Below are 16,863 nucleotides of genomic sequence, written 5' to 3'. Positions count from 1 at the left end.
ATTTAAAAATAGTTATAAATATTTTTTAAAATATTTTTTACTTGAAAACAACTTAAAATTATTATTTTTATTTTTTAAAAATTATTTTTGACATCAAAATATCAAAATATCTAAAAATACCAAAAAAAATATTAATTTAAAACAAATAAAAATATAAAAAAAAATTAATTTTTTTTAAAATATTTTTAAAATATAAAAACAAAAAATCCCCTGAATCTCGTTTCATAGCATGAAAAGCATATCAAAACAGGAAGAAGAAGAGAGACATGTCCCTTTGTACCATTATTTCTACCTCTTTTATTCAGACAGCAACCAAACACCAAAGTAGATACTAATGAAAGATTAAATACATGAATAAAAACAAAAAGAGAAGCAGCAGAGAGAATTCAAGGAGAAATTGGCGGACAAAATTTCTTAGCATCAAAAAGTTTCTCTACCCTAAGAACACTGAATCAGGGTGGAATGAGTGGGATTGGCAGTTGACTAGTTCAGCTCTAATGATTTTGAAATACAAAAGCTTGCCTCAACCTAGACCCTACTTTATGGACATCATTGAACAAATACAACTGTTCCCTCCTCTTATTTGTTCTCTTCTCTCATGTAATTATTGCCAACTTTCAATTGCCCCTTCCCAACTAAACTTATTCTCTGTTACAAAATATGGTAGCGATGCATGCTCGAGGGGAGTGAATTGCCTTGCCTTTGCCATGATAAATTACTTATTCCTAAAGGGACTTTGTGCAAGCACCTACACCTGTGCCTTCAGCCTTCCCATTTGTCTTCCAGTTTGCTGAATGCAACAGCTGCAAGGAAAGCAGCACCAGCCACTTTATTTTGGAACCCTTGGCCTGCTCTTGCTGACTCTCACCTGGAGGTTTTGGGCATGCCATCTTGTTCAAAAATCCGGTATGCCACTTGACCTTGAAGAATACTCTGTTACCAGCTTTAGAAACATGGATGATTTATCCTCTAACAGCCGTGTTGGAGTATCAAACTCTGCAACTAGACCTGCACAAAAGAACATGTTTCATGAGTATTTTGTAGTGGCTCGATTATACACATGGGATACCCGTCTCCAAATGTTGCTTAATAATGTGACTACCACAGCAGTCCCAGACAGTTGTAAAGAGTTCACTACGAGGGGCAATAGGGATAAATAACCAAATTAGTCCCCGAAGATTAAGTTGTCAAGCTTGTGAACCCAAAGCCCTGAAAAAAACTGTTTTGCAGACGAAATTGGACAGGTAAAACAGACAGGACCATTCTGATCTAATGACGTCGTAACTAGATTCTCAGGAGAGAAAAAAATGACGTCCTAGCTAGAGGTTGTGATTGAAATTGTTAACCATGTCAAGATTCTGAGCCACATTTACCAAGTAACCTCTTGACTCTGAACCCAAGAAACATTTAAATGGTTCTCGATCCAGATGAAAGGTTAGATTTTCACTTCATAAAACTCCTCCCAAAAGAAATTTTCACTTAATCAAAGTTGTTTATGTTAATTGTTTCATACTACTTGGAGTTAAAAAAAAAAATATATATATATATATATATATAGACACGCACCATCACTGAGAACCAGAACAAGGTCACTGTCAATGACAGTTGGGATTCGATGTGCAATTGTGCACACCGTGCAATTCTTAAACTCTGTCCGGATAATCTTTTGAATGAGATTATCAGTAGCTGTATCAACAGATGCTGTCGCTTCATCAAGCACCAGAATTCTTGCCTGCTTAAGCAAAGCACGACCCAGGGCAACAAGTTGCCGCTGTCCCACACTCCAGTTATCTCCATTTTCCACAACTGCAGATTATGCACTCAATTACAACCAATCATTTATTTGAATGCACCAATAAAACTTTGACAGTACCACTACATTAACAACTTCTTGTTACATACCTAGTGAGTCAAGCTTTTGCTCTTTCTGTCGGACTATCTGTCCTAGTTGAGACTTATCAAGAGCCTGTGCCAAATAGTTGAACTGTTAATTGGGGCACATCATCATAAATGCATACACGTAATTTTAAGATTCAATGCAGTTTATGTTTTGGCATACAAGGCAACATATTGTTAAAGGCTGGAAATAAAGTCATCAAATCTACAGTGATTTAAATTGGACCATTCAGTACATGCTTTGGGGATTGTGGAAAAAAAATAGAATTGCAATTTGGAAAGAAAAAAAATTACTCTTGAATCTCAATTCCAGAACAAACTAAATAAATTTATAATAATAACAATATCACGCAAAGATTTCTCAGAATTCTTAGACATTTCAAGATCAGTCATAATTTTAATAATTCAGGCACCACTGAGATTTTTTTAAATTCTTCGACATTGTTCAGGAAGAAGAGAAAAACCTGCCAAATTTCCTGATCTGAATGCTCTTCAAGGGGATCAAGGTTTCCCCTAATGGTCCCTTCGAATAAAGTAGGATCCTGGGGTATGATACTCAGGCGGCTACGAAGATCATGGAGGCCAATTGAAGAAATATCGATGTTGTCTATAATGATCCTCCCACTAGCTGGTTCAATTAACCGAAATAATGCTTGTATCAGTGTAGATTTACCACTTCCAGTTCGTCCCACAATTCCAATTTTGTTCCCACCAGGAAAAGTACAGGATATCCCATGAAGCACCATAGGAAGATTCTCACCATAACGAACCTTCAGAAAAAAAAACAGTGCTGATTGTTAATAACAGACTCAAATCAAAATGATCATGGCCAAAGGATAAGGGAAATCAATTCCAGAAAAAAGGGATTATGATTCTCCTTTAGGAAATGCTTTGCAAATAACAGAACATATAACAGATTAAGAAATCTGACTCGAAATAATATTGAGCAATTAAAAGAGTTCCTCAACATGACAATGCACATGCATACTGGAATAACTTAACAAAATACCTTTAAATCGATCAGATCAATTGTTCCATTCTCTGGCCACGAGGATGGAGGGCGAGAATCCTCTATAACTGGTGGGGCTTCACCAGGAAGTTGGCTGTACTGATAGATCCTTTCAATGGAAATAATTTTATTTTCGAGCTTGCAAAAGCTAAGTATCCACCGTGATAAGCGTGCATTTAAATTAAGGCCATATGTCACAGCAAGCCCTGCCATGCCTGTAAAAAACAAGCAAATGTGAATAGAAGAACCATAAATTCACAAATTCCAAATGTTACATATTATCAGATAGATCAAGTAATGCACAGTAACATCCTTACTTGGATCAATACTTCCCTGGGGAAAGCTAACAAGTAAAACCATGCAGAAAGCAAATACAAAGGTTGAAAGCAATTCCATGCGTAGGCAGAGCCACTCGATAGCAGCAAGACTGCAAAAGAATGGACGAGCAAAACAATCAAGAAGATACAGATTCCTCTTCAGGAACCTCTTCTCTTGCCCAAAGCCCCTTATTGTGGCTGCTCCTGCTATTGTCTCACCAAAAAGATGGATGATTGGAGATTTCTGGATGCTAACAATACGGACCAGTTCCCTTGATGAAGCCATGTAGTATTTCTGCAATCATGGATACTAATAATAAGGCAATTTATCCTTCAATATCATTTATACAATAGATTTAACAGAATATGAATCCTTAAATGGGTAGTTAAAGTCAAAATGCTATAGGATTTATGTTCATCATCAACAACCTCAGTCTTTTCTAATTATTTAGTGGAAATTAAATTTCTTCAGTGATGATTGGAACAGCTCAAGGTACTGGCAGAGAAATGATGAGGTTTCAAGCATTTGAATCATCAAACCAAAAAAAAATCAGTTTCTGAAACCATACAGATATCAATTTATACAATGGGTACAGCGGCAATGTGTATTGACTTTCAGTTGCAAAAAAGGTAATATAATGTTTAAAGACGTAAAAGACTACATTGAGTGAACCTTGAAGGAACAAAGGATTGTTACTGAAATGGAAGTCAAGAAAAAGATTGACAATTAACTCCCAACATCCACCTTATGGATTTTATGCTTTACTCAAAATGAGGCTCTTGTGAATGCCTAGTGGTCTCTAGAATCAGTTTGCATAATTACAAAGCAATATCTGTTCATTTCCCTAATCTTGTCCAACAACCAACAATGCCATTGTTAACTCAGGGAAAAGGATAATTAATCACCTGCATCCAGAAGCAAGCAACAGCCATTGGAACAACAAGCAACAAAACTTGCCAGGTGACTTTGGTCATTACACCAACAATCCCAAAAAGCTGTATGGTAGTTGAAGCAAATCCACCAAGCCTGAAAGGAATATCAAGATCCACTACACTTTGATCAATTGACACCTGTAAGGTTGTAAATGATCAGCACAAAGCAAAGTGAAAGACATAAAAGAGAGACAAAGGAAGCAAAGAAAAAGAAAATAGTTGTCTACCATATATGGGTGGAGAACATGTATAGGATATATATTTCCAGCAAAAAAAGATGAACTTACACGATTCAAGATCCGTCCAGCTGGAGTAGAGTCAAAAAAAGACATTGGTGCTCGGAACACACTTCTAAGCATCTTCAGAAACAATTTCTGAGCTGCTGCTAAACCAAATGTAGCAACCAGAACAGCCCTGACAAATATAAACCACGAGCTCCCAAAAGCAAGGGCCATATAAACACCAAGAAGGACCATAGGGCTCACTCTAGGCTGGCCTCCTTCCATTTGGGGATTTGCCCAGGCCATCCACCAATTACTAGCTATTTGAAGAAATTGAAATGAAGCTTGAGCAAGGATTATGAGTGGAATCAATAAGCCTTTATATGCTGCAGCCATATAGGACAAGTAAACCTTCATGTTGACTCTTCCTCTTACTCTTTCCTCTTCCTGAACAAGCTGCTTTTTCCTTGAACGTTTTCCTTTCTTTTTCTCTTTGATTGCTTTCTGATCTGAAGCTGATGCACTCTCTTGCACTTCCTTTGCTAAGCTTTCAATACTACATTCTGACGCGTTGCATTTTTTATGTAGTGTGGCAGATCCATCCAACAACAAATTTTCATCTGATTCATCTGATGAGTGATTTAGAATATCCATAGCCCCAATTGCTTCATTGTGAGCTGAGACTAAGGTGTTAAAGTCAGTTCCTGCTTGCAAAAGTTCATCATATTTCCCTGCCTGTATTATGCGGCCTTCCTTGAGAACCTGGTGTGATGAAGATAGATATCAGAGAATATTTTTTTATGGAATAAAGAAGGGAAAAGAGAAGCATCAAGCATCAAATACATGGTCTCTGATTTACCTTCTTTAAAGCCCCCCTTCCCCCAAAAAAAATATATAGTGAGGGTCTTACAAAATGAAGTAAGCACAAACATGATCTAATACTTTTGTTGAAATGTGTTACAACATTTTATGCAAACATGTGCTAATATTCTACAAAGTGACGATGCCCAGTTGTAGATGCTAAGAACCTATGATGCTACCAGAAAATTGGTCGAGTTAAAAAAGGTGAGATGGCTATCCACGAATGTTAGAATGGCTATCCTAGTCTCTAATTAAACACAACATGGTATTTAAATCAAGCTAAAAGGGAAAAATGCAACTCTATGAGATGCAAAACGTAAACCATAGATACCAAATCAGTTCTTTCATTACACAAGCATTACATAGAGGAAAGATATTAAAACAACTCCATACCAGAATTAAATCGGCGGCGGGTAGAAATTCAACCTGATGGGTCACAAAAACCACAGTCTTACTTGCTAATGCTGTCAATATGTATTCCTGCAGTTCACAACACATTTAGGCAAACTGCATTCATTTGAAAAGCAACATTGATTTTACACAGGGAAAGTCCAACCTTGAACAACTCTGAACCAGTATGCGCATCAACAGCACTGAAGGGATCATCAAGCAAATAAATGTCTGCATCTTGATATAATGCTCTTGCTAGTTGAACCCGCTGCTTCTGGCCACCGCTCAAGTTTATACCTCTATCACCAATAATTGTCTGATCACCATGTGAGAAGAGTTCCAAATCCTTTTTCAGTGAACAAGCATTGATTACGTTTTTATACTTTGCTTTATCCATTGGACTTCCGAATATAATATTTTCTTCAATATTTCCAGATTGTATCCATGCTGACTGTGAGACATAAGCAGCGGTGCCACAAATTCTCACCTGGAAAAGGAAAAGGGAGAACAGGAATGAATCTTCAATGCATAATAGATTCCAGAAAGAAATCACATTTAACCGGAAATATCATTTAAGCTACGAAATTAAGAAAATAGGTCCATGAATCTAACTTACTTCGCCAGAGATTTTGGGAATCTCGCCAAGGATGCAGGAGAGAAAGCTTGATTTGCCAGAACCAACCACGCCACAAACAGCTACCCGCATCCCCCTCTCGACTTTCATTTGTATCCCTGATAATGTGGGCCTTGAAGAAGAAGAAGAAGAAGAAGGGTCCCAGCAGAATGCAGCATCTTTAATTTCTATGGCCAAGTTTGTAATGCTTCGAGGCAGAACAATGGTTGCATCTTCCTGCAACTCTTCCTCCTGCAGGAATCCGGAAATTCTATCAAGAGAAACTTTAGTCTGGGCCATCATCGACACCAAGTCAGGGAAATTCCTCAGTGGTTCTTGTAGTATTCTGAAGGTGGCCAAAGCAGAAAGAACACCTCCCGCTGTGAGCTGATCACCTAACAATATAGAAGTACCAAAAGTGACAGCTGAAACAAATATGGGAGAGCTCCAGAAAATGAAGGTAATAAAAGCTTGTGAATAGAGGGCTTTCCGAAGCCACCGGAACTCCACACCTCGCATCTCCTCCAATTTTACTCTATACCTGTCCTCCCAAGCCTGCAACTTCAGAATCCTCATGTTCCTGAGGCACTCTGATGTTTTCCTCATCCTTTCATCCTTGGCAGCCATTAATTTGTCTTGATAATCTTCTTGTATCCTAGCCACGGGGATTGTGATAACAATGGAGATAATGGTGGCAATCAAAGTTGCAAAGGAGGCAATTCCAACATTCTTATACAAAATTGCAAGAGCAAGAACTATTTGCAGGGGAAGCATCCATATATCATGGAGATACCAAGAGTAATCCCCTATTCTTTGGACATCAATTGCCATGTAGTTAACAACCTCTCCACTGGTGTGATTTTGCTTGGCCAAGCTCGACAGCTTCAGTCCCTTTCGGTACACCATTGCTGTTAAAGCTGACCTCACTTGCATACCCAAGATGTCAACCCCAAGATACCATTGCCGGGTCGTTAACGTCTCCACAAGCTTGGCTGAGAAGAATATCCCAGCAAGAATATAGCCCTCGTGAGGGAAAGTCTCCTTACCCCCCAGATAATCAACAAAATAGCTAATCATGTACGGACCAACGTATGAAACAAAGGTATTCAACAAGGCAAAGATGGCATTGCAAGCTGCTTCCTTCCAGAATGACTTCAGAATTGCCCAAGCTAAAGACGGCTGCTTGGAAGGATTTTCAGCTTTTCTTCTTTCCCAATTTGAATTCAAAATCTTATAGTTTGTCTTGGCACGATCTTTCGGTGCAAGAAGGGGAATGTCCTTAAGCTCTAGCGGTCTCTTTGCGCCAATAGAAAGAAGGGGGTTTAACCAAGAAAGGGTTACTAAGCTGAATAGCCCAGCATCGCTATAAGGAGTGACCTTAAGACACCCTGCCTCTTCTTCAAGAAGCAATGGCTCCTGAAGGTCAGAGTTCCTACAAACTTGTATACCAGTAACACCTCTAAATGCAACAAAACATAGAAAAGCAAGAGCTGGGGTTGCAGCAAAATTCGCCACAACATGAGAACTCAAATGCTTTGAACCTTCAGTAAAAAAACTGCTCCCGTCAACATACAAAGTACACAAACAAATCAAAAATGAGAAAAACCACCACACCCTCAACAAGACAGGAAATTTCTCAGACAGCTTAAATTTACATTGAAGAGCTGAAAAGCTCAAGACAAACCAAGCCAAACCTTGTGCAGCAGGTACACAAATCTCAGACCAATCCACATCGTTCCCCTTAACAGCCTCTCTAACCAGAGCAACTCCATCAAACCCCAACACCAAGAATTGCAAGAGCAAAACATAGAAACAACAAAACAGACACAACTTAAAACCCGTACCGATTATAACATCACGAATCTCTCCGTCTACACTAGACCTTCGAATTGGAGTCGGATTGGGAACTGTAGAATCATCCTTAAGGATTCTAACTCTGCCAACACAGACAAATATCTGTCTTGCAGAGATAATGAAGAGAGACACGATAAAAAGTGTCAAATTCACACAAATGGAGGCGAGTTCCAACGTGGGCAGGCCTTGAATTGCCTTCAAAACACGGTTGGTTGATTCTGAGCTGATATTATTAAGCAAGAAAACGATACCCATTATTGGAAACAAGAGGTAGTGATTGAAGAAAGTAAGCCCTCGTTGTGGTCGTCAATGAAAGGCAGCAGCAATTTGATGAAGAGGAGAAAAGATCAAATCGTATAAAGAAGAGGGGCATTTCACCATCTGGGTTTTGAACAGAAAGGTGTTGCTATATTGGAAATATAATCTGCAGACACATTGCACAAAGAAACAAACAGGTTTTCATCAACAACGGACACGAATACAGAAAGAGAAAGATTATAAAGAACCCTCCTTTCGTCTTTGCTTTGAATCCTTTGATCCTTCTACCTACAGACTCTCTCTCTCTCTCTCTCTCTCTAAAGAAACAGTAGGAGACAGAGAGATGGACGGCAAAAATCTCGAAATCTGAAAGGGAAAACACCAAAGTTACTGACCTCGAAAATCGTCCAGGGTAAGCCGGTGGCGATTGTCGAGGTAAAACCAGCCTGTGATTGATAGGAACCTCTTCGTATCACCTTAAACACCCAAAAAATAAAAATCTATTTTCCTTCCCCTCCTCCTACACCACACACGCGCACACATATAAAGAAACAACGAGAAGCAAGCAAAAAGGACTTAGCTTTCAAACGCAAAGATGGAGAGAGAGAAAAGGAGAGAAGTAGAAAGACTGCAACTTTTGATCTCTCTTTCTCTTATCTTTTATAACGATAGGAAATAAATGTAATTGACTAATGTTTTTATCTCTTGGTTTTCACATATATCTATAATTGAAGTTTGCTGCTACCTTGGACGGTTGCTGGTAGTAACTATAGCACTTGCCGTGTTGGATGTTTCAATGTGCTGTGAGTCACTCGTGGTGACAGAAATGGGAGGTGTTCCTTTAGACCAGAGTCTAAAGGTTCTACCTTTTCCTTGATAATTAACAACGTTTTCAGGTTTTTAGCTTATGCTATCACTTCGCTTGAGTTCACATATCACATATATACATAGACATATATACATATATACATATATACATATATATATATATATATATAAAACCAAAAAAAAAAAAACAAAGAGATAGCCAGCCAGACGACAGGGGTATGAGAGAGCTTGAGGCTGTGGAGGAATAATGAGATGGGAGTGTGAGAATAAGAATATTAATTGCTACAGCATATTTGTGAGGCAGAATGTGGATCAAAGTATGTGATAAGATCTTGATGGAGATCCAGTTAAGAATGGGTTGAAAATAAATTATATTATTTTAGATTAGAGATAGAGTTGTTTGTTTATGCTTTACAGTGGAAGATGACGTTGGATTTCAAGTGAGAGTGTATGAGTGTGATGCCCATGATGGTAAGCTTTTGAGGTCATTGATTTTTAATTTCTCATGCTTTCTACATCGGACAACCTTTATTTATTTATTTATTAGCATATAGTATACGTATAAATAAAAAAACGTATTTGTTTGGAGATACATGAACATAAATTAAATATGTTTTCACAATATTTTTTATTTAAAATAATAAAACATGTCTTTACTATCTTTATTTTTTTCTATCTAGACAAAGTAATCAAACACTACTCAATAAGTATTTTTGTATTTTTTTGAGATTGTGATAACTTCTACATTTTTTATGTTTTTCAATAACACACTTGCTTTTAAAAGATTAAATTAATTATTTTTTTAATATTTCTTGGTGATCGTGCTGATAAAAAAATAAAAAATAAAAGTATCACGACACTAAACACATCAAGTGCTTATATAGAAGAGGAAAAATAAATTTTTAAATGTTTTTAAATGATTTTAATACCTGTATATTAAAATTAATGAGAGAAAAAAAATCAAATATAAACATTTGCGATCAAACTCGAACTATATATCATCAAACAAGAGTGAGTGTGTTGCATGGTAACAAAGGACACCAATTAACAATGTATACAAAGACAAGATCGTGCATTATTTATGTCACAACTCACAAGTGTTCATCAGACAAACTGGCATTGTCAGTGGGACCCAGCTGCGTAGGAATGGAGGGAGGGCTGGTAATATTGTAAATAAACATTTTTTGTTTCTTGTGTTGAATACAATCAGCTACCCACTTATCTCAAGTTTCTCGGCTGCAGTCATGAAAATAAAGTTAAAAATGGCGACCTAACTTTTTGTGCTTGCTATATGACCGTCTACATAATTATTATTTTTTTTACATAGAGTATCCGTTTAGAAATGCTAGTGTAACTAGGGTGATTATTTTCGATGTAGTTTAGTTTTTATTAAAAAAAAGGTAAGTAGATCAAAAAAATTTAAAAAAAAACCGAAACCGAACCGGCCGGTTTTTTAAAATTTTAATTGGTTTTTTTTCACGGTTCAGTTTTTTCGATTATTTTTTTTTTGGTTTTCTCGGTTTTTTTACTCACCCCTAGTTGTACCCTATTTTTCTAGGTTTTAAAACTTTTTTAAGAAAATAAATTTATATTTTTTTATCTTTTTATCTTTTTGATATCAAAATTAAAAAATATACTATTTTAATATATTTTATTAAAAAAACACTTTAAAAAAGACTCTACAAATGTTAAACACGACTGCAATTGGGAGCTTCCAAGGATTGGAACGGCATGATCTTTTGCTATTGTAGTTACGAGTCCGCACTCGAGAACTAACTCGGAATTACTAGATCATCGGAATAATTCATGGGTTATTAGAACAATCTTGATTAATTATTTTTTATTAAAATAAAACATTTTGTTTTTTTATCCCTTTCATTTCATGTTAACTCCACCAAGTTTAGATCAGGTCAAATATATTATTAAAAATCTGAATATATCAATTAGTATTTTTCAAGTAAATATTTTATCCATTCAACTAAAAATCTAAACCGAATCAAGATAGGATCACAAATTTCTCGGGAGATCCAACAATCATGCTTCCTAGCTCTCCAGCATTACATAAAACGACAGCGCACCGGCAACACTACCAGGGAAAGAAAATCAGCTTCTCGCAGTCCGCATGAACCAGCAATTATCTCCTGGTATGATTGGAATTTAAGGTAATTCCAAAATGGCAATTAAAGCATCTAATTAATTGCCTTGATCCATTATGATCACTGTACAATTATTGTTAATTAATCAAAGCATCTAATTAATTACCAAAAAAGGTATTAAAAAAAATAATGCAAGACATTAAAAAAATATAACAAGAAGAAATTCTATTAATTATTAATGTAAATAGAATATTCAATAAAAATATGATAAAAACATATTTGCTCGGGTTAAAACATATTATTACTTATTGAATATTTTATTTATTTACATCTTATTGAATATTTTTATTGAATGTTCAATAAAAATACGATAAAAACATATTTGCGCGGGTGAAAACATATTATTACTTATTTATTATTTTAGATGATCATTTTTTAGTTGTTTTTAATTACTATGAGTTTAGTTTTAATTCTATTAATCATATTTTTTGCTTATTGATTGGTTAAATCTGTATAAGAGCACATTATGTTTGGTAGTGTGGTACCGGTTGCTTTTCAAATAACTTTTTCGTGTCGAAATACATGCAAATGATGTTTTTTTATTTTTTTAAAATTATTTTTGACATTAGCACATCAAAACGATTCAAAACATATTAAATTTTAGCAAAAAAAAAATTAAATTTTTTGGAAACGCGGTTTGCACCGCGTTCCCAAACGGTTTCAAAGTGAAAATTGATTAAGTAGATTTATCGGATTTTTTTCCATTCTGTAAAAAAATAAAAGATTTTATATTATATATTCCAATATCATATGATGTATGTTGTGGAGAATTCTCACTGGATATAAATTATTGTTTTTTATTGAAATCTTCTTATTACCAAGTACCGAACGGTGGAGAATTGTGAAACCATGTTCCTTCTATTATATTAATCATTAAAAAAAACACTCCGTTTTTTAATTAATTATTTAAATAAATCGAGTGAGGTTTTATTTTATTTAGCAAGGGCATATGACACTACGACAATTCGTTTTTTAATTAATCAGATATAGTCTCTGGTTATACTAAACCCGGCCTGGTAGGGTGGAAAAAATCAAATCAAAACCAATCTATTTTGATTCCTTTGATTTTATTAAAGCTTGTTATAATATTTTTTCAAAATACCTATGTTGATATCATTTTAGTATGTATTTAATATTACAGTGTAAAGAATTTTCTTTAAAACAAAATTATTTAAAAATATATTAGAATATTTTTTATTTTTTATATGAGCATAAAACATTGGAAAAAAAATTTGAGTTGATATATTTTAAAGCAGACACACTTTTAAAAACAATCTGAAAATAAACACTACTGCATTTTCAAATAGGTTAATTGATTCGGTTCAACTTGCCCAACTTATAACCTGCATTTTAGAGTGATAGAGTAGCCATGTTTAATAACTTTGTGATATTTTTATTTATTTTTTGCTCAGATCTTGTCTGGTATTATGGTAATGATTACTTTTTAAAATATGTTTTAGAAATATATTAAAATATTTTTTTATTTTTTAAAATTAATTTTTGACATTAACACTTCAAATATATATGAAAACAAAAATTTAAAAATTTAAAATAAAATTAATTATAAAAAAGGGGATTTTAGACGGTTTGCATGAATTGATGCTGGCTTGAGATAATGATTTTTATTATATATTTTATTTCACAGTAGTGTAATGGGAGCAATCACATCAAAGTTGGCAAACCATACGTCACTGGACTTGTATAGGGTTGCTCAGCAATTTGTCTCCTACTAGAAACTTCTTTCGTACGTATAATTGTACTCCTTATCAAAATTAATTATCACAAGTATATAAAATATCTTTGTATAATCATACTTATTCGTTTTTAAAAAATGTTTAAGCACACCAATATATATAAATATATAATTAATGTAAAAAAAAAAGATAAGCAAAACTCTCTAGTGGCAGGGGCAGGGCTGGCAGCGGCCCCGGCACTTGCAAGAATTTATTTTTCAGCCCCTAATGATTTATAGTCTTAGATCTGAAGTTAGAGAAATTTAAATCTTGATTCCCTGAGAAAGAATTTTTTAATTTAACCCCTCTAATTAAAAAATTGAAAGTATGATTGCAGTTGCTTTTCAAAATACTTTTCGTGTTAAAATATATTAAAATATTTTTTTTATTTTTAAAAAATTATTTTTAAAATTAACATATTAAAACAATCTAAAACATCAAAATAATTAATTTTTAACTAAATAAATAAATTTGGGGGAACCGGTGCCAAACGGCTTTTGTTGTGGCTTTTTCTTGAAATCAATGGCCGGCGTGTTGCATCCTCGTCATCAACCAACCAGTGGTCTGGAGTTAGCAAGTAGTTTACGTCTGTTGGCTTTTGTTTGGTTCTCACTGTCGGGTTTTAAAACCGGACGCGAGACTCTGAGTCATAGTTCAGAAAGGTGGTCCAGACTTATTATTTTTTTTAATAATAAAAGAGAAACTTTATTTAAAAAAATTAAAAAATTTGACGACTCAATTTAATTTTTAATTTTTTCTATTTTGTATTGATCTAGATTAGTTTATATTTCGGGTTAAATCACCAAATCAATCTAAATTTTCAAACTACGATTTAATTTATACAATTATTAGATGAAGAAATTGATTTTTAAATAATCGATTTTTTCTTTATCAGAACAATGTGGTTTTATTTCATTCTTGATCAATCAAGAATCTAACTTGGTGAGGGGATAAAATGGTTGAATGTTACTTACAATCAACTTAATAAATCCTCACATTATCATCTAAAATTCAAAAAATAAGTTGGAGGATGAAAAAAGAATTTATTAATATCGATCGTGAATGAACAATTTAATTTGGACAATACTTGTAGATGTAGGCAGTGTTTTGAATCTGTTTTTTTTTTTAATTATTATTTTTTAAAAATAAATTTTAGGTATTTTTTATGGTTTTGATTTATTGATATAAAAAAATATTCTAATATGTTTTTAATTTAAAAAACATTGATAGTGTTTTCTGATTTTTAAGGGAGGAAGAACATTCATGTTTGTTTTTGCGTTTTAAAAGTGTTTTTTTTTTTAAAATTGAATTTTTTTTTAAATTAATATTATTTTAATATATTAATATTAAAAATATATTTCAAAAAATAATCACTAATATACATTATCAAATACTGATGACTGGTGAGTTTTCATCATTGGCAACGTTGCTTTCATTTTGACACAGGGAATTGGACCAGCAGAGGACAGGGACGACCGACCAAAGAAAAAAAAGGTCCTAGAGCGTGTCTCATGACAGGTTGTAGTCAGTCTCAAGGTGTGAAAAACACTTCAAATTTACTTTGATTTTAAAGGAGTGTTGTTTACTAGGTAAAACTTGTTTTTTAAATTAATTTTTTATTTAAAAAATATCAAATTACTTTTTAGATATTTTTAATAACTTTGACATGCTAATATAAAAAAATAATATATTTTTAATTACAAATTATTCTTGTAAAAATACCATGCATCATATTACTAATGTATATAAAAAAAAACACCACTATTTGTTCCAGAAATATTTGCTTGACTTTATTTTTTCATGTTAATAATATCCTCAAACTCAAACTAAATATTTTGAATTTTGAATTTTTTATAAGTTTTTATATTAAAACATGTACGTTTATATATTTTTTTTACAATTTATTTTTAGATTTAAACTAAATGATAGTACGAGAAATAAATAATAAATACAAAAACTATACAAGAATATCTATAAAATGTCATTTTAACTTTTACTATCACGAAGAAGGCGCAAATTAAAAAGTTCAACATCCAAAAAAAAAAAAGTTTTTATGTAGAGAAAAATAAAAATTCCATGGAAAAATAATAAAGTTAAAATATGAAGCACCATGAAGAAACACGAGGTATTCATTTTTCTCTATTCACCACCACGTGTACGTCTCCATCATTGCTCCAAACACCACAAATTACCTGCAACAATATTCTCCGCCGCAGGAAAGGCAGAAATTATCAAAATCTACAAGTATTTATGTTCACCGGGTAAAATATTTGAAGCAGGATAAAGATTTATTTGGTTTTTATGATTTAAAAGAATTTTTTAATTTTTTTAATTAATATTTTAGTATTTTTAGATTATTTTAATGCGCTGATATTAAAAATAATTTAAAAAATAAAAAAATATACTATTTTAATATATTTTTAAATAATAAATATTTTAAAAAACAATCACAACCATGTCTAAAAAGCTCTACATGTAACTTATTCAAAACACACATTGCTACTGCTCATTTCCTATGCACTTTTCTCATGCTCTTCGTATCATTTTTTGTTCTATATATTATCTTCTTCGGACAGTTTTTTATTCTGTAAAGAAATTTGTGCGGCAAGAAATAAACACCGAGCCTGTAGAAAAAAATCCAAGTTGCAGCCTGTAGAAAGCCCATCGCGGGCTGAAGTTTTCACGACTTCATCATGATTAATTTATTTTTTTTAAGTTGTTGCAGCAAGTTTTCACTCATTACATGTTTGCTGGGTATTTAACTATTGATTGTGTTAAAAATATTCAATTCAGCCACCATCCCCAATAGGTTATAGAATAATAATGCGTTTATATGATTATTAATTTTAGAGTTTGTATAATTAATCCGAATATTTAATCAAGATACATGTAATCTAATCCGAATATTTATTTTAATAGAAAAAAACGCACTAGAGGAGAAATTTATAACCATTCTTTCATTATCTACTTATTTTGTGGCTATGTGATGTAGTGATTTTTGTTTTTTGCCTGGCCATGAAAAAAAACATTTGATCAGTTAAATAGTTTGCACTGACCTCGTATATAATTGTGTTTTAAATTTTAGTTTTGTAAAAGTTAAAATAACATATTTTTTATTCATAAACATCAATTTTTTTATTTATATTACACGCAAAAAATTATCTCTTAATAGTTTTAAACAAACACATTCTTAAACCTCTTCTTTTAAAACAACATTTACAAGTTTTTTTAAAAACTTTTTTTTAAAAAAACACAACCATATAAACAATTACAATATCCAACACAAAATTAACAAAACAAACCCAAGCCAATTTAGAAATTAGAAGATCCACTACATGCACATCTCAAAACACCATGTTTTCAACAAGATGATAATTTCAACCACAAAAAAAAAATAGAAAAAAACAAAAAAAAGTATTTTTTTTTTCATTTTTTTTGTGTGTGTTGATGCATCCACTTGAACAGATTTGATGCATCCACTTGAACAGATTTTAAATTCAAAGTTGGTGAAATTATAAATGAAATGAGCTGCCTTGCAACGTATTTATTACATTCGAATCTCAAAATACCATGTTTTCCATGAGGCATGAATTCTGACCATAGAGAATAAATAAAAGAAAAACAAAAATAAATAGCATCATAAATTTAAAATATCATATTACAAGTACCAAGTATGAGTACTATTTATCTCCCCACCACAAGTTAGAAGTGAAATGTTGCAACTTCTGATTAAATAAAAATCTTGACTTAATTTATGAAAAACATTTAATTTAAATAAATAATTATTCCCAGTC

General features: G+C 33.0%; 1 protein-coding gene across 1 annotated transcript; it reads right to left on the bottom strand.

Moving 5' to 3' along the window:
* Nucleotides 1–385: 385 nt before the first annotated feature.
* LOC7459536 (ABC transporter C family member 5) lies at nucleotides 386–9,231 on the bottom strand. The gene is made up of 12 exons (XM_024595799.2): nucleotides 8,748–9,231; nucleotides 6,244–8,518; nucleotides 5,794–6,114; nucleotides 5,631–5,717; nucleotides 4,443–5,138; nucleotides 4,129–4,293; nucleotides 3,223–3,517; nucleotides 2,906–3,120; nucleotides 2,361–2,666; nucleotides 1,903–1,966; nucleotides 1,567–1,806; nucleotides 386–1,008 (listed from the first exon to the last, which is right to left on the bottom strand). The coding sequence occupies exons 2-12, from the start codon at nucleotides 8,347–8,349 to the stop codon at nucleotides 896–898; spliced, it is 4,608 nt and encodes a 1,535-aa protein (XP_024451567.2). The 5' UTR covers nucleotides 8,350–8,518; nucleotides 8,748–9,231; the 3' UTR covers nucleotides 386–895.
* Nucleotides 9,232–16,863: the final 7,632 nt, after the last annotated feature.

The sequence above is a fragment of the Populus trichocarpa genome, chromosome 2 (genome assembly GCF_000002775.5).
Source record: "Populus trichocarpa isolate Nisqually-1 chromosome 2, P.trichocarpa_v4.1, whole genome shotgun sequence".
NCBI lineage: Eukaryota > Viridiplantae > Streptophyta > Magnoliopsida > Malpighiales > Salicaceae > Populus > Populus trichocarpa.
This window is presented reverse-complemented; position numbering and strand designations above follow the sequence as displayed.

Excerpts from the sequence above, each read along its gene's own strand:
- LOC7459536 (XM_024595799.2), bottom strand. The coding sequence starts at position 8,349 with ATGGGTATCGTTTTCTTGCTTAATAATATCAGCTCAGAATCAACCAAC. Across the intron at positions 6,115-6,243 it reads TTCCCAAAATCTCTGGCGAA|GTGAGAATTTGTGGCACCGC; the intron begins GTAAGTTAGATT and ends TTCCTTTTCCAG. Across the intron at positions 1,807-1,902 it reads GCAAAAGCTTGACTCACTAG|TTGTGGAAAATGGAGATAAC; the intron begins GTATGTAACAAG and ends CATAATCTGCAG.